We start from the raw sequence: 24,332 nt of genomic DNA, 5'->3' as shown, positions 1-24,332 counted from the left end.
GGTGACCCTGACTGAATTATTTTAAAATCCCTCAATTTGTAGAGGCTAGATGAACTAGGGTTTTATTATCACTTGAGAGACATGAAAAAATCTGTACACATGGGAACTCTCTCTGCCTGCTTCCCCACCCTACCTCCGCACTCCAGCCAGGCTGTGACTTACCTGGTGAAGAAATTCCGGCCATACTTTTGCCAGTGATCTTTGAGAATGTCCTCCACACTCTGTTTGCGGGTGGCTAGAATGGAGAGCCAAGCGAGGACAGCCCAGAGTCCATCTTTCTCACGGATGTGGTCAGAACCTGGCCGGGGGGCAACAAGCAGCTATGAGAAATGTGATTGCTCCAAAACATTTGGGAATAAACTTAACAGTAAACATGCAGACCCAACCAAAAAAGTCATAAAACTTTACTGAGGAATTTGACTACATGGAAGGAACCACATATGGAACAAAGCGACATAATACTGAAAAGAAGCTGACGCTTCCCAAAGTGATTTAGATATTTTTGGCTAATGCCAATAAAAATGTCAGTGGAATAATTCAGTGAAATTTGATAAATCAATTATAAAGTATAAATGTGAGCAGAAAAAAACAAACAAACAACAGAAGAACATGGCCATTATAAATATTCAATAATTAAAAGCCTGGCACCTTGATGGAACAAAAGAGAGCATCTAGAAAGAGACCCAAACACATATGTGACTTGAATATATGATAAGGGTGTCACTTCAAGGTTACAGGAAAAGAATGAATTACTTTTTAAGTAGTATTTAGATATCTAGCTAGACAGTTGGAAAAAATTCGGTTTTTTCCCCCATACCAAAGATTNAATCAATTATAAAGTATAAATGTGAGCAGAAAAAAACAAACAAACAACAGAAGAACATGGCCATTATAAATATTCAATAATTAAAAGCCTGGCACCTTGATGGAACAAAAGAGAGCATCTAGAAAGAGACCCAAACACATATGTGACTTGAATATATGATAAGGGTGTCACTTCAAGGTTACAGGAAAAGAATGAATTACTTTTTAAGTAGTATTTAGATATCTAGCTAGACAGTTGGAAAAAATTCGGTTTTTTCCCCCATACCAAAAAGATTTCCAGATACATTACACATTCAAATATAAAATCTGAAAACCTTTAAATCCTCAAAGACATATATAAATAAAAGGTATATACAAGTATAAATATAAATATACAATATAAATGTAATAGAAAATATATATTTTTTTAAGTCTTGGGGATGGCAAATACAGGTAAATTCAGAATTCATAAAAGAAAAAAAATCTATGTATTTGTCTACTAAAAAAATTATCATTTCTATCAGCAAAATAGCTATAGATAAAAGCAAAAGGCCATTGCAAACTTAAAAAAAACACATCTGCAATATAAAGTAGATGTTTAATGCACCTCAATAGAGAAAAAATTTATATACTAATAAGAAAAAAGCAAAACTTCAATAGAAAAATAGGCCAAGGATATAAATAGACAGTCACCAAAGAATAAATACAGGTACCCAATTACAAAAGAAGCTAGCATTTTTTTTTTAAGATTTTATTTATTATTTCGACAGAGATAGACACAGCCAGCGAGAGAGGGAACACAAGCAGGGGGAGTAGGAGAGGAAGAAGCAGGCTCATAGTGGAAGAGCCTGATGTGGGGCTCGATCCCAGAACGCCGGGATCACGCCCTGAGCCGAAGGCAGACGCTTAATCTTAATCGCTGTGCCACCCAGGCGCCCCGAAGCTAGCATTATTTTTTAAAAAACAAATTAAAGTTAAAGCCACATAAGAAACTACTACTTGCNACTTAATCTTAATTGCTGTGCCACCCCGGCGCCCCGAAGCTAGCATTATTTTTTAAAAAACAAATTAAAGTTAAAGCCACATAAGAAACTACTACTTGCTTGAGAAATGGCCACAGATTTTAAAACGAGAACACCTAGATCAGGAGAGGTATAAGGGAAATGGGATTCCAGCTTGCTGCTGCAGGGAGAGGTACAATCTTCTGGAGAGCAAATTCAGCAAAAAGTCTCAAAGCCTTAAAAATGGACCTACTTGTGGATCCAGCAACTCCAGTCTAGGACATCTTTCTTTAACCAAGAGGGATTTGTTTAAATCAACTATGGCACATCTGTCCCCTTCTAAGGTACTTGCTAAAATCTTTACCAAAACTAACAAACTGACTCTTCTGGATGTGCTTATGTGCATGGAGACCCTTTTCCAAGAACTGATATGGGACACAACTTTCCTTTGCAGCCCTTAACTTCCTTATTCTCAGAAAAAACACCACACGCGGACCATATGGAGTGCTACTTTCTGACTTCTGAACAGGACTCAATACAATCCCTCTCCCATAATGCTATGCACTTTATCATGCCTTGAATTCTTTTTTTTTTTTTTTAAGATTTTATTTATTTATTTGACAGAGAAAGAAAGAGCACAAGCAGAGGGAGCAGCAGGCAGAGAGAGAGGGAAAAGCAGACTCCCCACTGAGCAAGGAGCCTGATGCGGGACTGAATCCCAGAACCCTGGGATCACGACCTGAACTGAAGGCAGCCACTCAACCAACTGAACCACCCAGGTGTCCCCAGGCCTTGAATTCTCTAAGTGACTATGTGCCCTTCTTGACTTCCCACGGGGTTGTATTCTTCTTAGAACATCAGAGTATCTCACAATGCTGGCTATGTAGCAGGCATGAGTTAAGTTTGTTCCCTTCCTCTTTTCATCCTTTTAGGCCCAACTCAAATGTCCTCTCCTGTCTGGAACTAGGCCCCGGCTTCCCTAAGCAGTTACCAGCTACGTTCTCTTTCTTCTCCCATAGCGACCTGCTCAGCATCTCTGCTGGGGTGCCATACTCCTCGATCATCTATTTATGAGCCTTCCACCCCATTTCTCACCTATTTCTTAGAGACATCTCTTATCTATCCTTATCACTAGTCTGGTGACTAGAACAGCACATGGAATAGTTAAACAACTGTACAGGAGTGCAATGAACAAGTTTATCAGTTAATTAATCGACAACATTTTCTCTTTCTCTTTTGGCTCATAAAAACACACAATTTTTTTTTTTCAAAAGATCTTCTCTTCAATAAAATACCACTTTTAGAGACCATAGTTCTCAGAACCTGGAAGCCGACAAACCTGGAGATATTAGGCAATACTTTTATGTAGCAGTTTATGTAAAAATTTTTCGTTTACCTAATTTCATTGTCTATGGACTTTTATTTACCTGTATTGCTATCGCAAGGAACAGAAATTAGCTTGCTGGCCCTTACGGCATTTGCAAATGATGTTTTGGCAATAGTTCACCTTGAGCAGCAAGATTCTGGCAGCTTCCCTTATATTTGAGAATTCATGACAAAAGTATACAGCTTAGAATTATTTGTCTGTGCTCCCATGGGCATTTTTCTTCCTTCCTTCCTTCTTTTTTTTTCCCCTTTTCTTCTTATTTTGTATTTATTTATTTCTTTAGGCTAGACTGAAAGCATAAGGGGTGGTGTCCCTTTGTGCTTTTCCTGTTCTAAGTAAAGAATTCCGCTTTTTCTTTTATGAGGAAATGAAAATAAAATCTAAAAATCTTACCCAACTCTGACCAAGTTACTTGGAGATAACTAAATCACACACCTAATATCATCAACAAAATATCTGCCTTGGATAACATACACAAATATTCTATTCCATTTGCAAGATCCGTAGTCTCTGGAAATTCTGACTACTCTCACTATTCACCTTCATGTAATCAAAACTCTAGGTAACTCTAATACTCAGAAAGTCTGGGTACATTTCTTTTTTTGTTTTTTGTTTTGTTTTTGTTTTTTTAAGATTTACTTCTTTTATTTGAGAGAGAGAGAGAGCTAGAACAAGTGGGGGGGCAGAGGGAGAGAATCTCAAGCAGACTCCCTGCTGAGGGCAGAGCTCAAGGGGCTCAATCCCAGGACCCTGAGATCATGACCTGAGCTGAAATCAAGAGTCAGGTGCTCAACTAACTGAGCCACCCAGGTGCCCTAAAAGTCTGGGTATATTTCATTTTCTTTAGGATTCTGATGAATAATGACAAGCTAAGAGTAAAAAAAAAAAAAAAAAGACTATGGTGTCTGTGTGTGTGTTTCTAAAGTTGCTGCTTTTGCAGTAAGGGCAGTTGTGTTTCAATGGAAGATGCTTTATATTTAAGAGTCACAAAACCCTGGGGCGCCTGGGTGGCTCAGCTGGTTAAGCGTCTGCCTTTGGCTCAGGTTGTGATCCCAGGGAGCTGGGATTGAGCCCCCCTCTGGGTTCCTGCTCAGCAGAGAGTCTGCTTCTCCCTCTGCTGCTCCCCCTGCTGTGCTCTCTCGCTTTCTCTGTCAAATAAATAAATAAAATCTTAAAAAAAAAAAAAAAGAGAGAGTCATGAAACCAGAATCTGAAACTCTGTTGTTTATTAGCTTAACTTTTCCAAGCCTCAGTTTCCTTGACTGTAAAATGGGGATAGTTACCTTTCTCACACAATTGTAAGACTTACTGTGATAGAGGGTAGAAATATTTTATGAACTGTTAAGTACTGTATAAATGCAAAATACCATTATGGTTAAGGGAAAAATAAGAAACTTTGGGGGGAAATGAGTGCTTTCCGCTACCTTATTAAGCTTTCAAATATAATGTCTCTTAACTGTGTACATTGGTGAAGAAAATGGAATATAACCAGATGCTCTGTTCTCTGGGCAGTGGCATTACAGTGTTTTCCTCTTCTTCCTCATCTAATTTTCCTATTATGAATGTGAATTACTGGTATCATTTTCTTTAATTTAAAAAAGGAAAAGAATTGTGAGGAAAGGGAAGCTAGTCCTAGCTGACACAAAGGCAGTGGTGGGCTTTGCACTGGGTCTCTTCATGCTTGGTCCAGCTCAGGGACTGACTGAGGGCCTGGGAATTCTGCCACTTCAGCATCTTCAAACACCTGTCACTTTACTTCGGCCTAATCAGCACCTTGTGATAAGTATAAACTCAGCTCAGTCAGGGAGTACTCCAGGCCTCAGCCAAGAAAAATGTCAACCCTTGCTGACGGAGCCAAAAGCTAACAGTTTGGGGATTAGGTTCTATTTTCCAGTATGGGCATCTCGGGAGTACTGGGCGCCTGCTTCTGCCAGGTGACAGGTCTGAGGATGGGGCAGTGGCAACTGAAAAAGAGCTACATGGAGTTGTCTGAAAACACTTGCATCTGTCTGTCATGTCTCTGTCTTTCACTTTCTCTGCCCATCTTTAGCTCCCTTTTGGTCTTCTTTTTCTTCTTCTTCTTTTTTTAAAGATTTATTTTACCCACTTTAGATAGGAAGAGAGGGGAGGGGCAGAGAGAAACACAAGCAGACTCTGTGCTGAGTGTGGAGCCCGACCCACGGCTCAATCCCGTGACCCCGAGATTAGACCTGTGCCGAAACCAAGAGTCAGACGCTCAAATCAACTGCGCCACCCAGGTACCCTTCCCTTTTGGTCTTTTTTTTTTTTTTAAGATTTTATTTATTTGACAGAGAGAGAGACAGCCATTGAGAGAGGGAACACAAGCAGGGGGAGTGGGAGAGGAAGAAGCAGGCTCCCAGCAGAGCAGGGAGCCCGATGCGGGCTCGATTCCAGGACCCTGGGATCACGCCCTCAGCCAAAGGCAGACGCTTAACAACTGAGCCGCCCAGGTGCCCCTCCCTTTTGGTCTTCCAAACACACTATTCTCTCTGCCTGTAAATGTCCACTCCATATACACCTATTAGCCTGGCTAATATCTCCTGCAATTTCCTTCCACTTCACCCCAACCCAGGAGGGCTTTCTTGTTGCCCTCCATGCTCACCCCTTCTCTATCATACCCTGTCTGCTCTTACCCCACCTCGACTCTGAGGTGTATCCCTAGCTGGTGCCTGCACACCAAACATCAATAAGGGTTTGTCCCAGGAATGGTCAGACCCCAGCTGACTGGCTGGGAGGTTCAGCAGACCTGCTCTAGCCACAGTCTTGCCCTCTTTGGCTTTTATTGCACAAATGATTTTACTCTGAAAGGACAGGTAAACTCCTCCGGAAGCCTTTTCCAGATCACTCCAGCCTTCGGGGGCTCTCCCCCAGCCACCCCCAGACTTTTCCTTTAGCAATGAACCCTGTACTGCCTTGTGACTGCCCCTGGAACTGTTTCCTTTGGAGGACTATAGTAAGTGCCTGATGGGCAGGAGCCGTGTCTTAACCCAAACTCCATTTTTTGCTCAACAACTATGAACCGGTGCCCACCATGTTCCAAGTACATGAGAAAATACCAAGATAAGACATGTGACTTGCTCTCCCAGATGAGCACAGACATACAGGTGAAGGAGACAGACATGCAAGTAATAGTTTAACTGAGTTAGTTATAATTAGGTTATCAGCCTAGTTTTAGTGGGGTATTCTGTCTGGGAAATCTCCAGAGACAGGATGTTCTTACTTTCCCATGGGGACTTTACCTAGAGGAAAATGTACTCAAGAGCTGTGCAAATCAGAATGTGCAGAGAACCAGACAGAAAATCTAATGCCCTACACCACAGAACCAGGTCAGGTGCCCTGCCAATAAAGCTCCCAGGGCCCCCCTGCGCTTCACCATTGATCACTTCACACACCTGCTCACCTGGCCAGGGTCTGACTTCTTGCCCCACATGTGGACACTACAGAGCCCTGCACGAGACTGTACCCATCAGGCCCCCAGAGCCTCATGCTGTATCTGGGATGCGGTTAAAGCTCAATAAACATTTGAGGAATGAGTCAATGCAAAGAAGTACAAACATGAGAAACTTTCCCTAAGAAATTAAAATTAAATTTGCAAAGCATCAATGCTGTACTTCTTCAAGCCATCACTCCTACAGGATGCATAATCACTAAAACCTTTTAAAGATGAAACAGGAAAAAATGTTACTAACCTCTAGACCTGGCCAGATCATAATTTACTGGCATATTTCTACATACCAGGTTCGTCTTCAACTGTTTCCTATCCCTCTTTCCCAACCCTCTCCTTTCCCTGAGGAAGAGTTTCAAAAGCAGTGACATTCTATTTTATTCAGGACTTCACTTTCTATTGCCTTCCCAATTTCCCAACATATTCAGGATGGGACAGAACACCACTTTGCCCTCTGCCATTGTGTGTAAACATGTATACCATCATCCACAGTTAGGGGGAAAAATAACTGCATCATGAGATCAACCGAAAATAATAGGTTCACCCTGTCTAGTTCTGGTGCCTATTTCTGAGTCCCTTTACCACGACCTTTGTAATACTGATGCATGCGGAAGTGTCCTAGCCTCTGCGGCTATGATCATCCTGGAAGGCAGCTGCTGTTCCTCCAAAGGGACAGACTAATGTGTGCTTGGTAACATTAGTGATATTATGGCTTGTGCTCTGAAATGTTGGTGGTTTATTTTATTTGGTGAGCCAGGTCTTCTGAAGTCTGACTCCCTCTCACATCTTTGCAAGTAAACTTCTTTTCCTTTATAAAAGCTCACCTGTTCTCACAAAGACCTCAGGTTCCCAACTCTGGACTACGGAGTGGGAATGGTGTTGAGTCCCCACAAGAGTTGCTGACTGCTTCAAGGGGTAAGGTAGGATTCTCCAGTGAGGTGGGTGTTTAAGTCGAACAGCACTGCCTGCCAACTATGATTCCAGCAACACACAGGGAATCACACCAAATAATGTTTAAAGCCTTTCCATTTCCTACACCAGGATTCTGTTTATCTACATTGAGGGTGCCAAGTGAATAGTGTGTTCATTCACTCATTTATTCAACAAGTGTTTGCTGAGCCCCTACTCCATGATACCCTTTATAGGGGGCTCTGGAGATATGATGGAGAATAAGACAGATGTAATTGCTGTCTTCACAGAACTTACAGTCTAGTGGAGCCAAGAGATGTGAATCAAGTAATCCTAAGTAATTTTAAAATTACAGCTGTAATACATGCAACAAAGGAGAAGTATGTGTGCCTTGAGAGCCAATAAGAAGGGGAGTGGACCCACAGTGGAAGGTTAGGGAGGCTTTGCCTGAGAAATTGCCTCTGCTCTCCCCCGGAAAAATACAGAAATAAATGACCCTGTACTCAATGAAGCTACAGAACCGAAATATTGCAAAGCTTGTTGAGTCACTAATGTCCACCCTGAATAACTCTGTAAAGAACCTGAGGGAAGCACTCACCAGCAAGGGACTAGCAGGTGGAAATTAACTCCTCTATAAACAAGGAGATCAGAAGTTCAGTTAAATAACTTCAGCTGCCACTCACTCATAGCAGCAAAGACCCATGGCTATGCAGCTTGGTTTTTAAAACGTTTGTTTCAGAAACATTACAAAACAATCTTCCTTTCTTCAAAGAGAAAGAGAGTTTGTGGATTATTCTCATGATGCATTCTCTCTTTGGATAGAAGAGATATCAAAGGGAAGATAAAATCACGGTTGGCGTTTAGTATTTGAATGGGTTAATAAAGAGGAACAAACTTTAATAAGAAATAATTTAAAGTCTAACGTCTGTTCAAAGAAATCAATCTCTCAAATGTAACGTGAACAACAAATTTTCTTGGCAAATTCTCCTGAGTAAAAACTTAAAGGGGCTTACTTATCCACATTATATGGGCTAAACAGTATTATGAAATGTCCTGAAAGCTAACATAAATGAAAGTTATTTCCAAAAAAGCACAGAGCCCAGTTCTCCAGAAATAATCATCCCACTCTAGTCTTTACCTCTCAGTTAGGTCACACATGGATTTGGGCTTAGTTCTGAACACGATCTAAGAGAGGGACTGTTGAACTTGGAAGCATCGAGAAGCTGGTGCTGGGTATACAAAGAATGTGGAGTGAGGAATGAGCAGGCGAACCAAGGATGGGTAGCCTGGAGAGGACAGGACCTGCAAGATGCCTTCCAGTAGGTGAAGCCCTGTCATGTGAGAGGGGCCCCTGTGCTATGCTGTCTCCAGGTGTGCTCCCAGCCAGTCCACATCAGGGACTCCTACATGGCTCCAGGCTTGGTATCCACTTTGCCCAGTGCCTCCCACACAGATCTGTGGGGTAAGATGTCACTACATACACCACACACACACACGAGAACAGAGAGAGAAAGATGTAGCTAACTACATTTAGGTAAAACTGTACAAACAGGATTCCTTACAGTAGAACATTTTGGAATCTTCGAATGCTAATATCATTATGAATATCCAAGACAGACAGCTGTGTTCCCAGTTTTCTAATCTCTGTTGAATTCAGAACCCTCTCCTGGAATTAGTATCCTTCCACACACCCAAACACCCTGGGAAAGGAAACCTTGTTCTAAACTTTTCTCCCTTTCGCTATGCTCAGCACTGACGCAGGTACAGGGAGGTTAGGAAACCAAAGGTGGAGACATAGTCCCTGATTTCAAAGACAGCTTCATCCATAAAAAAGAATGATTGCGAGCAAGCCTGCACTTGATAACACTGGGGGGCGGGGGTTGGTATTTCATGGAATAAGACCACCTCACAGGTTCATGTGCATTCATCTGGTATCCCACAGAGTAACGTGGCATAGTCCATATTTTATGAAGTAGGATAGGGCTAAGCAGTGGCCTTGTGTTCTCTGACCAAAGACACAGAACGTTGGGAAACCACCAAGTCTTCTTTGTGGACAATGTTCAATCCCAAGACTCATCCATCTTTCTTANGGGGAAACCACCAAGTCTTCTTTGTGGACAATGTTCAATCCCAAGACTCATCCATCTTTCTTATATCCTCCAAGTCTATCAAGTCAATTCATTACCAAGGGGCATTACCACTCCCTCAAGGACATTAAATTTCGTAGAACTTTGTATATACGTGTCTCAAATTTACCAGCTCATTCTACCCACTCTACCCCAGGACTTGTAGGAAATGAAATAAAGTCAGCATCTATTCTCTTTAACCTGGTATGAACTGCAACTCAGTTGCAAGGCTTATGGAAGGAAAGATTTCAATCTCTGCTTTGCTTTGGTACTAAAGGACCAAGATCAGTCCTTTTATTTCAAAATATTGGGTAAAAAGACTAAGAGGAGAAGAAATATGGCCAGTGAAGTACCTTGCAACCTGGCTGGAGACCAACACATGGAAAAGGGCCACATGCCTGAATGGAGATTTAGAAAGGTGAGAAAGTGACGTAGATAGGATGAGGCAGTAGGGAAGGTCATAGAAATAGGACTTCAGGTCAGCATTTCCACAGGCAGAGAGGAGGGCGGAGAGCACAGAAAGTAGAGTCTAAGGGTCCTGAAAGGTCCCCAGCCTACTATGTTCCCTTCCCTCATCATACTAACAATTTCTACAGACGTCCTCACGGACAAGGACATATTTTTAATTTCTTGATCACCTAGCAACTTCCTTCCACCCTAATGGCCTCCTTTCATTTAACCTTAACGAATCATAACTTGTTGCTACAGCAAACTTGGGCCTGTTAAAGAGAAAGATTTAATGCTGTGCTTCAACCTCCTTTTAAATAAAAACGAAAAACTGACTTGCTCCACCATATTTCTTCCCAGAAAGGAAAACATTTATAAAAGTTTCTTTGGCCACGGAGGGGAGAAACATATGTTTATCACTCTGTTTAATCTCTACAGACTCAGTGACCATGACGCTGAGGGGGCCCCCAAACTTCCTGTCTCGGTGGATGTGATCCTCTGGAAGCAAAATTAGCCCTCCTCGGCTAAGCACGCTCACGGCTTTTCAATTGTGTCTACTTCATCAGGGTTGTTATAAATAAACTGCATCTTGATTTAGGACACATCGGCCACCGGTGCTATTTCAGTCCTGCCTTGGCGGTTGGAGCGCTCCCTCAAGTCGTGTTTACAGAAAAGGAAATGGTAGCACAGGGCCATGCACTTACCAGTCCCGAAGCTCTCCTCCCCACAAAGGGACAGTTTGCTTGCATCCATCAAATTCCCGAAAAACTTCCAGCCAGTTGGGGTCTCATACAAAGCGATCTTTGTAGCACTAGCCACCCTTCAAAGGCATGAAATCAAAGTTATATCACAGCAGGACTGTTAGCTTAGCCATGTGAGCGAGGGAAACTAGCAACCGTTATTGTAATCAAGGGTCCCATTTAGCCTTGCTCAGAGGTACACGTAATTCTAAGATGGGTGGAAAATCGTAGGAGAAAACTTGTGCACAATGGGCTATTATATGTGGAGTCAGAAGAGGGGGTAAAAGAGGAAGAAGGAAGAATTAATTCAGGTCACTGAGTTTAATATCTTAGAAGGAGCAACAGTAGCAAAATGTGCAAGGCTATTTTTGAGGCCATTCAAACCCAACATGTTTTGGACACTGACTGCATCTACCACCACTCCATAAAGAACAAAAGAATGATGTTTTGATGCACTTCAAATCACAGAATCATAGAATATTGGGTCTAGGAGGTCACCCTTTTACAGAAAAGGAGACAGGGTCTAGGAGGTTATGTGATCAGCCTAAGGTCACAGAGCCAGGATGGCCAACGGCCTGCTGCTATACAGTTGCCTGGTCAATGCTCCTTTCATTTCACCAGAAGGCCCAGAAAGGATAGCGTCCACTGGGTCTCCCATTTGTACCAACTTCCCCACACTGCTCCTTGGTCCCCTGTCCCCTCCAACACATCTTTCAGTCCTTCCTATATATCTGTAGACTATTTAGAACCTTTAATCTTTTAAGATCCCTTTCCCTCTGAAAAGGAAGACTAATCTTCATTTCATGCACTGTTTTAATAAGTTCTGCCTTCCAGAATGCTCCCGTTATTGCTACCAAAGCAATGTCACATTTAGATTCTGACATTTGAAGAAAATTAAATCTGTAAGCTTGAAAGTTGGAAGTACAATAAACTTTCACCTGGGTAATGAGTTATCTCCATTGTGATTCTATATGTGGATTATCAGTTTTTCCAAAAACTAGAATTAAACTGCTCGTGGATGACACAGAAGTTATTTCAGGACCTGCTAGGTCTAATTACAACAGCCTGGCCAAAACCAGCTCACAACTTCAGCTGAAAGGCGTGGAGGCAGAAGCCAGGTTCTGATTCTAGCTCTGATTTAGTTGTGGGGTCCTCAACAAGACAGCTAACCTCTTCTTTGGGTTCCTCTTCTTTAGGATAAGGATTGCTGTGAGGATCGAGTAAGACTATAAACGACTCTATGAATATCAGTTATTAACTTCTTCTTAGCTGAAGGGAAATTAGCACTAATTGTATTAACATGTACTCCTCCTCTCCCCCACAGTAGGAAACTATGACACGGCCCAGCTGGGTCAATTAGGAGCAAAGGTTTTGACTCAGCCATGTACTAGCTGGGTGACCTTGGGCAAGTTACTTAACTTCTTTGTCCTTTTGTTTCCCACCTGTAAAGTGGGGTTAGAGAGCACTGACCTCATGAGGTTGGTTTGAGAATTAAATGACTTAAAACATAGAGTACTTCGTGTCTAGTACAAGGCAACATTCAATAAATATCAGTTATTACTAGAAGAACCTAGATATATCCATTTTGCTTTCTTCTTTGACCTTGACCTTTTATTCTTTCACTCATTCTTTATCCATTCATTCAGCAAACATTTACTAGGCACCTAATATGTTCTAATTAACATTCTCCCTAGTCCTCATTTAGCATTTTTACTTATATTTTTTAATTGTTTTAGATGTGGTCTCACAAGCCACCTTAAAGCCTTTGTAAATGAGGGATATATAATAAATAAATAAATATCTGAGATACCAAGTGTTTATTGTCACTGGGTCCTTTCTCATAAAAACTGAATATAATTTTCCTTAACTATTTGAGCTTTCTGTTTATTTGGATTTTGGACAAATGAACATTTACTGTGTTTGTGTATGGATGGGCACCCAGCGAGGGATGGACATGGAATGTTTCTTTGGAAGTTCTTTGACATACGATCTTCCTTCAAACTGCTCTTTCACTCAAACTCTGTGCACACCTGCTAAAGGACAGGGATGTTTCTCCAGAGTGATGCTGTCAGTACAGTGGGGCTGCCATCCACTCATTTCTTTAGCAACATTCAATCGTTCCTTTTTTAAAGGGGTGTGTGTGTGTCCTACTATGCGCCAGGAATACCATGGTATATACATTAGTGAACAAGACAGTCTTTTCTCTGTAGAAGTTTACAGTCCAGCAGAGAAGACAGGTGAGCAAACAAGCTATCAGAACAGTGTGGTAAGTACTGGAATGGAAGAGGTGCAGGGTTGTTAAGGAAGCACAGACTGGGGACATCTAATCCAGAAAAACCCCACCCATTCCCTCATAACATAAACACTTACATGTGGAATATAAAAACCACAACAAACAAACAGACTCTTAAAAACAGAGAACAAACTAGTGGTTGCCAGAGGGGAGGTGGGTGGGGGGATAGGTGAAGGGGATTAAGACGTACACATCCCAGAGATGAAAAGCACAGCATAGGGACCACAGTCAGTAACACCGCAATAACACTGGACGGTGACAGATGGGGACTCTACTTATTGCAGTGAGCCCTGAGTAATACACAGAAGTGCTGAATCAGTATGTTGTGTGCCTGAAAGTAATAAAATGCTGTATATTAATTATACTTTAACAAAAAATGTTGAATAAAATAAACAGCCCATACTATGCCTCAGATGCCCATGCTGCAAGGGAAGGAAGAGTGTTCCAGACACAGAGAAGAGCCTGGTGAGGGCCAAGGGAATGGAGACCTACCGGTCCAGGGCCCCACTGGTGGGCATGCTGCGGGCAAAGCCTCGGACCCCGGTTTGCTGGAAATACGGAATGCTGAAGATGTTGGCAGCAATGACAGCCACGGAGTCTGACGGGTTCACAAAGAACCCATGCTTCCCCAGAATCATGTTTCGATCCTTTGGGAGAAGAGGGATTCAAAGTAAGAGCTTTTAATCAAACTGCTGGGGGAAAAAAAAAATCTTACATGGGGGGGAATAAAATTTTAAATTATAAAATTTAAAACTGATACCTTTACTCATACCTGGTTCTGAACACCGGACTTTGTTTCTAATGGATCTGCACAGTACACCACTACACCAAAGGCACCCCCATGCCAAAAAACTAGAACTGTTTTCAATTAAAGTGCAAGCACAAACTCCTTCTGAACCAAAAACTCTGTTCTTCCTCCAGAGGCCAGCTGTCTTTAACCTCCCAGACCTTTTCCAAACTCTGGAATCAATCATCTCTCTCCCAAAGGACAGAAGAGATCGAAATAAGAAAGGAAATGTTGACTGTTCACATAGTTTGGTGGGTCTACCAGGCCTCTTTCGAGAAACGAAGCAGATTTCTTCAAGAAAGAGATCCTAAATCATGGCCCCTCCATTCGATGCAGGACCCAACAAAACACACTGCCACCTTCACTGTTTCCTTGGTGCCTGGTATAAGGAAGTACTCAAGTAACTCAGAGTTACTGAGGAAAAAACTCCCATCATGCACTGCTTCGGAAAGGTGCACTGCAAAATAATGTTTTTAGGGACCCTTTTCATTTTCCAAAATTCTGATATGGGAAAAATTTTTTTTTTTTTAGGAAATAATGGATTCTAGCTGAATTTAAAGAACAAGAGCAATAAAAATATATTTTTGGCTAAGTAGAACATGTGTAGTACCCAGGATACAAACCCAACTAAAATACATCTCTTCCTTGTCTGTTATATAGTCATCAATGTAAATAAAACAGCCTGCTTATTAAAGATACTAATTGTAGAGAAGGAATAAAAGGTTAATTCTCTCATTATAGTTTTATCATTTAGCTAATGCAAATGAACAAATGGGTGTATTATAAGGCTAAAACCTTTTCCAGGGCTCAAATAAACCTAGGAGGGATTTCTAGAACCTGACCAGCTCATGAAGCACCAGTCATTATGTCATAACTGAACCCTGATCACCCTTCCACTCTTAGAAAACATGAATGTCTAAAACTAAACACATGGGTTACATTTCAAGGACTCACTCTTGTTCAAGAGGGTCTTCTAATAATTTAGCCCTGACCCCACGTACAGTGAGGACTCATCAAAGTCACTCACTCACGAAGCCCACAGGGCCTGACAAAGCAGCCTGCTTCTCCCAGCTTTGCAGAACCAGGCCTGGCCCGCATCAGAGTTCACTTAAACGCACTTGTACCCACCCCATCTCCATCAAAGGCAGCCCCAAAGTCGTGCTCTCCTGTTTTCATGGTTTCCACCAGGTCAGCAGCATAGGTGAGGTTGGGGTCAGGGTGGTGGCCTCCGAAGTCCTCCAGAGGAACACAGTTAACTGCCGAGTTTGCGGGGGCGCCCAGTTCTTCGCAGAGGATCTTCTTCACGTACGGTCCCACGACTACGTAAAATGTGAAATGAAGAATCAGGAACTATGACTTATGAAAGCATGTCAGGATCGGGGGAGGAGATGGAGGCATTCTAAGGAGAATGGCATGAATGACAATGAGAATGTGAAGCCTATATTCAGAGGCCAGCGGAGAGGTTAAGTCTGACTGGGACGGAAGGTTTTGCCAAAAGGAATAATGAGGGGTTTGGTTGGAAAAGGTGTGGTTAGTTGACGAAGGAGAATGGGGGAAGGGAGAGCTGTTAGCTTCTATGAAGGCCCTACTACACACCTTGCCAGGTGCTTTGCAACCATTTTCTCACTCCTTCAAAAACAAAAAGAATTCACAATGTGGTAGAGCTTAGTGCTTAAGAGCTTGGACTCTGGAATCAGTGTGTCTGGGTTCAAATCCCAGCTCTGTTAATCATGGGCTGTACAACTTTGGGAAAGTTATTTAATCTCTCTGTGCCTCAAGCTACCCTACTGCAAAATGAGGATAATAATAGTAGCTACCTAACAGGGTTGGGTGAGGATTCAACAAGTTAATAGACAGGAAGCCCTGAGGACAGTACCTGGCACGAATGTTATCAGTGTTTACATTGTGATTATCACCTCTACTTTATCGATAAGAAAACCAGTCTGAGATGAAGCCATTTGCCCAAATTTGCATATCCAGTAGGAATGGGAGCTGGGATTCACAGCCCTAATCTTCCTACTATATCTGGCTATCAGACAAACTGGTTCAAAATACAAACAAAAAGTAAGAACTACCAACAAGAGGAAAAACCAGTCACATACTTTTATGGTGGCATTTTGTACAACCACCAAGAACATTCATTTCTAAATTGCTGAGAACGTGTTTTCATCAAGGAAGGTACAGACACCAATGTAGGCCACAGAGGTCAGAATAGGGTAGAAGATGCTTCTCCCGTTAGGGGTCACATGTTAAGGAGGCTATGGACACACCACAGTATAGGGTCAAGGCAGCCACAGCTGTGAAGGATATAGAAACTGAGGCATTAGAGGAACCCCTGAAAGGCCAGGAGAACAAAGTCTATTTCATGACCCTCTTCCTGTACCCCACATCTCATCACAAACCCATTCTTTTCATGTTTTTATTTCTAGTTTTTATTTAAAATCTGGTTAGTTAACATATAAAGCCCATTTTTAAGCCATTTTCCTCATTTCCCTAAATCTTTCCCTCCTCATTTTTTAAGTCTTCATGGCTTTGCTGCAGCCAATGTCTCAGCTGGAAATTACCACCCTAGGTCTTTCTTTCATAAAAGCTGAGTTGGTTGCCAACTTCTTCCAGGAAACCTTTCTTGATACTGCTAGTTAAGCTATGCCTTCTTCCACACCCCAAAGAGAATACTTGAAATTCTATCTAACCCTCATTTTGTTGGCCTGACAGTAGTTTCTGACCCATCCCATCTCCCCAAGCATCGCAAGTCCCTGACTGAGTCCCTGCCTCCTCCCCATGCACACATGTAGTAGGTTCTCAATATGTGTCCAATTGAATGGTTTGAAATGACAGAATAGCTATTATCTAAGTAAGGAAGTAGACTCATTCTGTGGGACTCCACAGGCAACTTAGGACTCAAAGGTGAGGTTCAGGGATGGAAGATTTCCACCCTCCAGAAGAAGGTTTTCTAACTGGGGTATTGCAGTGTAACGGGAGGCCCTGAATGGCACCATTAAAAGGGTTCAATCCCAGACAGAAAGTCTTCCCAACCAGGCAGGCAGCTAGATTCCAAAACCAGGCAGATTCCTTCCCACTCAAAGATTCTAAAATTCTAAATTTACTACAAAACAAATAAACAACCTCAGTGCTCAGGAACTGCCACATTCCTCCATGTGAGAAATCCTCGTGGTTCTGGTCCACAAGGATGGCTGCTGTCTCTGCTGACCTGGCCCCACACACCCACAGAGGAAGAAGAGGGAGAGACACCCAACTGTTGTTACTGAATTTAATCCTCAGCTTGCTCTTGTAAGCTCTGCTCTTCTAAGAAAAGGCACATGTGGGGGCAGCTGAGTGGGGTATGGGGCTCAGGAGCATGTTTACCTCATCTAGCAAATGACAACCACCGCCTTGGTACAGATGGGGGCACTTAGGAAAAATGTAAGGTATCTTCTGAGGGGGAGGAAGCATCCACAAAAACAGTTGCATGCTACTCAAAACCTGATGCCTAATGTGGAAACTCTGAACTTCGCACTACCTTACCATGAGCAATGTCTCTACCATGTTTGCTGCATACAATTAGATCTTTATCTATGTGATATGGTTGCAAAATCACTATTTAAAAACTGTGATGCAGNACCGCCTTGGTACAGATGGGGGCACTTAGGAAAAATGTAAGGTATCTTCTGAGGGGGAGGAAGCATCCACAAAAACAGTTGCATGCTACTCAAAACCTGATGCCTAATGTGGAAACTCTGAACTTCGCACTACCTTACCATGAGCAATGTCTCTACCATGTTTGCTGCATACAATTAGATCTTTATCTATGTGATATGGTTGCAAAATCACTATTTAAAAACTGTGATGCAGAGTCTTGAGAAAAGGCTTGTTAAAGCATCATGATACACAAGGCAGAGAGCAGCTTCATATCTCTAAGAGAGAAGAAGGGAAGAAAAATAGCTCCATACCTCCATGCATGGCATCTATACGGATCTTTAGTCGGTTTGGACCAGACAGCAGTTCTTTCAGTGCATTGAAATCAAAGATGTTCCTCAGCATCGTAGCATAAGCTTCCACTGAATCCACAATTTCCACTGTGAGAACAAACAATAATAAAGATGGGGGAACTNTCATGATACACAAGGCAGAGAGCAGCTTCATATCTCTAAGAGAGAAGAAGGGAAGAAAAATAGCTCCATACCTCCATGCATGGCATCTATACGGATCTTTAGTCGGTTTGGACCAGACAGCAGTTCTTTCAGTGCATTGAAATCAAAGATGTTCCTCAGCATCGTAGCATAAGCTTCCACTGAATCCACAATTTCCACTGTGAGAACAAGCAATAATAAAGATGGGGGAACTAAATACATTAAGAAATATTAGACTCAGGGCATGTGGGTGGCTCAGTCTGTTAAGCATTCGACTCTTGATTTTGGCTCAGGTCATGACCTCAGGGTTGTGGGATCAAGCCTCATGTTGGGCTCTCTGCTGAGCATGAAGCCTGCCTGGGATTCTCCCTCTCTCTCCCTCTGCCCCTCCCCCACCTCAAAAAAATTCTTTAAAGAAATATTATCTTCCAAAATGATTGTATTGCTGTAAACCCACAATAGCTACTTTAAAAGGATAATTATCAAGCAGCTCCAATACATCCTGGCTGTTCAAGACTAACAATAGTCCTGAGAAGTAACCGTTACTAGACCTGTTTTATAGACTTAAAGAAAGACTTTAAGTCTGAAAGGTTAAGTAACTTGCCCACACAGCTAGGCCAGGGCACACATGGGATTTTTGACAGAGGTTTGCCTGACTGTAAACGCTGTTATGCTGCCACACTCACTCCTTGCCTATCACTATAAAAAGCGTATTTTGGTGTCACAAGTAACGGAAAATGTAATGCCCACTTTTCTTTCCATTTTCTAGGCTCTTTGCCATGGGACTTAAGGGTAAAAAGCAGGAAAAAAAGGGTTTTTAATAAACCACTTTTCACATGCACCGCCGAAGGAATAAAACAAATATAAGAACTTAGAATTGTTCTTGTTGGACGTGCAGGGCTCTGAACATTTTCAAAACGTTGAATTTAAGAAATTCTCTACTGCTGTTTTCCAAACCCTAAGAATGTATTCAAGATGTACCAAGGCGCCAGTTTATCTTTGTTAGGATGCAACTGCCAGCTCTCGATGGGTAGGTTCAAACAAAAAATGCATTCCATCACATTGTAATCCAGAAGAAAGAGTACACATTAGAACGGTCAAAACGCAAGTCGCCTTACTAACCATCTCATCCTCGTTGTGTTAATATGAACAATGTTATAAACATTTACTCCATCAATTACTGGTAACACCTTGGCATTCAACCACAAAATGTCTACCACAGCTGCCTCTGTGGGGAGTTTCAGTTTCGCCCCCAAAATGGCTGATTTTGATTTTACTGAATATTAGGGCAGGAAATAAAGAATCAAAGCCCAGGCTTTGGAATCATTTACCTGAGTCTGAATCTGGTTTACCACTCACTGACTATGGGATCTTGAGCTTGTCGTGTAAGCTCTCTCAACCTTTGTTTCCTCATCTGGAAAACCTGCATACAGAGAGTGCTGCCCTCACAGGGCTCTGTAAGTATAAAGTGGGATAACGCATGTTAAGAGCCTGGCCCATTGGCCCACAATAAAAGCTCAATAAAAGTTGGCTATGAATGTAATCTTACAGGTCTTCTAGTCAAGGCCATTCATTTTATAGGTATGGAAGCCAAGGCTTAGAAAGTTGGAAATGATTTACCCAAAGTCACAGGGCTGATTCCTGGCAGGGATGGATTGGGACTCCCAGACCCAACTCCAGACCTGCTAATTAAGGCATGCGAAGCTTAGTGACCACAATCTTTCCAACACTGAGGATCCATTGTATTAAAACCTTGAAAGGCAAACTGTTCAAGTTGGAACTAGAGTGGGCAGGAGGGGAGGAGAGTCAACATGCCTGTGAATGGTTTGAACTTGTTTTCCAGGTCAAACTGCTGCTTTCCCAGAACTCCAAGGTCTACTTTCAGGTCGGGGCAAATTGCATATTCTTCAATTGTCTTGCTGATTTGGAAGATTTTATCAGTTATCGCTTCTGGAGCAGGACCTGGAAATCAAACAGTGAACTGTGGGTCATTTCGTGGGACTGACATGAAAATACAAAGAACACAGAGCTCATCCATCCCTCTTCACAAGCACATGTGCCATTCCATCATTTAGACAGCAAAGCATCAAAATTTTCTAAAAGAAAATATGTTAATGATCATTCGTGCATGGCTTCTCATATTCAGGTATAGCAGAAGGAGAAGCATTCCACTGTCACCAAAAGGAAACAAAGAATTCCCTCGCTAAGGATCAGAACCAGAACCCTGGCCTTCCAAGGCCTCAGTTATTAGTTTGTCCCAATGAACAGAAATGGACTATCCTCAAAATGACAGAAAATTCACCTCCATTGGAAATATTAAATTTGATTCCAAAATCTCCATTGGGTCCTCCTGGGTTGTGGCTGGCTGTCAAAATGATCCCACCAATGGCTTTGATCTTTCTAATGATGCAGGATACAGCAGGGGTGGAGAGGATTCCATTCTGCCCAATCACCAAGCGACCAATCTAAAAGAAGAAATCCAAAATGCACACTTTAACATCGATAAATCCAGAGCTACTGCACAGAAACACCAAAACAACAGGCAGATGGACAAAGAAACAGTATTGAACCAGAAAAGGTGTTCTCTAATGAACATCTACAGCCTGGATTATTATTATTTTATTAAGTAGAATATTACTGTTGAATAATATTATTACTGAAGTAGAATCCGTATTGCAGAACAAAGTCATTCCTTCGCAAAGCCATTCCTTCAGATAGTTTTTTGGAACTTTGTAGTTTTAAAATAGTGTGTGGTCTGGGGGAGCACTAAGGCTCTGGCAAGAAAACACAGAGTATTTGAAACACAGTCTTTCCAGACCAGGTTCATAATTTTCACTGAAAAATTGTTAGAAAACCCACATTTCTATCCAATTCAATCATGCTTTCAGACCACATTGGGGGAGAAGATAGCTCGTTAAAGGAATTCTACCCAAAGAGAAGACTTTTTGTAACTTAAAAAAATTTTTTTAAAGTAAAAAGGGCAAATTTTATATGAAGAGTTTTACAATATGCATCTCATAAACTTATCTTTCCAGTCAAGCCTGGATTTTGATATAGTGGTTTCCTCCAAGCAGGACATATCTACCCATGTGAGGGTGTACCTGGGTTACCTGCTGGGCCTAAAGCAGAAGCTGCTGGGGGTTATTACTGATTAAACCAATCAGAACCACCTACAGAAAAGGGCTACAGGTGGTACCTTGCTCACTCTTAACTCACCTTCCCTATCGCTCATAGATGTTATCAGCACAGCTCCTAAATCTTTCTTCACTAAAATGTAATTTATACTTGTTTCAACATGACCCAAGTTGGAAAAGAAGGAAGAAGTCCCATCAGTTCCTTGAACATACTTGGAGAAAACCTGACTACTGCATCAAAAGATTTATAAAATGAGGTGTTTGTGCCCTCATTCCATTCTCCTTTCTGAGAGAAGAAAGGGACAGGAATGTTTTAAACTTTTCCATTTGTTATTTCTTTTTGCCCCACCCAAGATAAACATTCTTGAAGAAATGACTTATGGTGGAAGATGTGTCTGATGATACCTGGATTCCCTGGGAAAGCTTTTCTGGGACTGTTACCTCTGCCACCCTACAAGTAAGTCACTGAATGCTTGCCCGCCTTATCATCAACCGCTCGGCTGCCAACCATCTCCCAGGAAGCAGCTGGTTCATTTCAGTCACCTCTTGGCTCTCATTTGTCCATCTTGGAACAATGTTTGTTAGACTAATACATTTGCTATGCCTTGCCTTCCTCAGGAAGTGGTGATGACCAGGGTAGATGCTATAACTAGGCTCCACTGTAGACCAGAGGGACCTGCAGACAGTGTGAAATCAGTATTAATGATTATCACTGAGCTGCAGAGTGCTTTCTAAAACCCATGGCATGTTCAATTCTTTCTCATAGTTGCTCCCTAGGACTGCTGTGTAGACGAAGAAGCTGAGGTCCAAAGTTGCAACGCTGCCCATTTGTCCACCCTTGCATTTAACCAAAAGCAGTAATAACAAGTGTTTATGGAAAGGTGGTATGGGAGGCACTGGGACAGATGACAGGGCAAGGTCATGAGGCAAATTAGTAACCATCGCTGGCCACTAATAGCTAACTCAATACAGTGAGAACAGTAACATCTCATCCTTATAGCAGTTTCTGGGTTCTGATAAGAGTGAAAATCCATAGTTGAGCAGTTTCATAATTTCAGTAGGAGGGGCTTAACTAAGGGTGGCAATTTAATCAGCCAGAGTGGTGATGGAGTTATCTGGAAATTATACTTGCACATACTTGCACATCAATTATACTGACTTGTACTCAGATCTTATATGTATTTGGTACGGAAAGGGAGACTGGTGAATGAATATTAAGCTGCACCACCCGAGTCATTCCTTATTCTACCATTCTTTAGGGTGAGATCTGCAGTCAGTAATGGTCCAAGAATGAGAGGATTATATCGGGAGTAAAAATAAGAAAGTCAAGAGAAAGAAGCAAGGGAAGTCCAGGGTACCTTCTTCTCTTCAGCCCAAGAAGAGGTAACGGCAGATCAAAATCTCTCCTTCCAGAGAAGACTCTCTCCTGTGAATCACCCTCGGGAATATTAATCCTCAACCTGATATTGAAGAGATATTACCCTATTACCCGCCTTCCCTTGACAATGTCTGGAGCACTGCAACAGGTCCTGACTCAGTCTCCCCTTTCTCTCTCCCACCTGTACCTCCCTTAATCTACCCTGGCTGAATCCCTCCTTCCAACTCAGGCCCACCTAGTTCACCTTTTTAAACCACGGTTCTGTGTCTCTCCTCTATACAAAAACCTTCCCTGCACTATACAATCCAGAAATTCCAATTCTAGCTATAGACACAAAAGAAAACAGGGACTCAAACAGATAACTTGTACACCCATGTTCATAAGAGAATTATTCACAATAGCTAGACGTCCATCAACAGATGAATGCATAAACAAAATATGGTATATACACACAGCAGAATATTATTCAGCCTTAAAAAGCAATGAAATTCTGGTACATGCTACAACATGAATGAACCTTGAAAACACTGTACTAGGTAAAATAGCCAGACACATAAGGACAAGAATTGTATGATTCCATTTAAATGAGGTACATAGAAGAAGGAAAATTCATAGGCAGAAAGTAGAACAGAGATTGCCAGGGGGTGGGGGAGGAGAAATGGGCAGTTACCGTTTAGTGGGTATAGAGTTTCAGATGGGTTGAGAAAAAAGTTCTGGAAATGGATAATGGTAATGGTTGCAGAATATTGTGAGCGTAATTAGTACCACTGAAGTGTGCACTTAGAAATGACTGACACACTAAGTTTTACATATACTTTACCACAAAAAAAAATTTTTTTTTAAAGAAAAATCCTTCCCTGGCTCCCAAGTGTCTATCAATTTACAGATAACTCCCTCTACCTGGTACTGAAAGTCCCCCCAACAGACTTCGTCAAGATAAAAAGCTTCTGCACAGCCAAGGAAATAGTAAAAAAAAAACTAAGAGGCAGCCCACAGAATGGGAGAATATATTTGCAAATGACACTACAGATAAAAGACTGGTATCCAAGATCTACAAAGAACTTCTCAAACTCAATACACGAGAAACAAATAAACAAATCATAAAATGGGCAGAAGATATGAACAGACACTTTTCCAATGAAGACATACAAATGGCTAACAGACACATGAAAAAATGTTCAAAATCATTAGCCATCAGGGAAATTCAAATCAAAACCACACTGAGATACCACCTTACGCCAGTTAGAATGGCAAAGATAGACAAGGCAAGAAACAACAATTGTTGGAGAGGATGTGGAGAAAGGGGATCCCTCCTACATTGTTGGTGGGAATGCAAGTTGGTACAGCCACTCTGGAAAACAGTGTGGAGGTCCCTTAAAAAGTTAAAAATTGAACTACCCTATGACCCAGCCATTGCACTACTGGGTGTTTACCCCAAAGATACAGACGTAGTAAAGAGAAGGGCCATATGCACCCCAATGTTCATAGCTGCATTGTCCACAATAGCCAAATCATGGAAGGAGCCGAGATGCCCTTCAACAGATGACTGGATTAAGAAGCTGTGGTCCATATATACAATGGAATATTACTCAGCTATCAGAAAGAACGAATTCTCAACATTTGCTGCAACATGGACGGCACTGGAGGAGATAATGCTAAGTGAAATAAGTCAAGCAGAGAAAGACAATTATCATATGATTTCTCTCATCTATGGAACATAAGAACTAGGA

General features: G+C 41.9%; 1 protein-coding gene across 3 annotated transcripts in view; it reads right to left on the bottom strand.

Annotated features, from left to right (window-relative positions):
- PGM1 (phosphoglucomutase 1) overlaps nt 1–24,332 on the bottom strand; it is a 63,409-nt gene that overhangs the window by 8,544 nt on the left and 30,533 nt on the right. For 2 of the 3 annotated variants that reach the window (XM_002917698.4, XM_034653615.1), the window contains exons 2-8: nt 20,393–20,555; nt 19,906–20,052; nt 18,144–18,269; nt 15,089–15,279; nt 13,666–13,820; nt 10,845–10,960; nt 163–298 (exon numbers count right to left, since the gene is read on the bottom strand). In XM_002917698.4, the coding sequence (XP_002917744.1) occupies nt 163–298; nt 10,845–10,960; nt 13,666–13,820; nt 15,089–15,279; nt 18,144–18,269; nt 19,906–20,052; nt 20,393–20,555 (1,034 nt within the window). Of the gene's footprint in view, nt 1–162; nt 299–10,844; nt 10,961–13,665; nt 13,821–15,088; nt 15,280–17,910; nt 18,037–18,143; nt 18,270–19,905; nt 20,053–20,392; nt 20,556–24,332 lie in introns of those variants that run through there. The other variant, XM_034653616.1, reaches the window with a different exon arrangement.

This window comes from Ailuropoda melanoleuca, chromosome 2, assembly GCF_002007445.2.
Source record: "Ailuropoda melanoleuca isolate Jingjing chromosome 2, ASM200744v2, whole genome shotgun sequence".
In the NCBI taxonomy this organism is placed as follows: domain Eukaryota; kingdom Metazoa; phylum Chordata; class Mammalia; order Carnivora; family Ursidae; genus Ailuropoda; species Ailuropoda melanoleuca.
The sequence above is the reverse complement of the archived record's forward strand: the minus strand, read 5'-3'. Positions and strand labels throughout refer to the sequence as shown.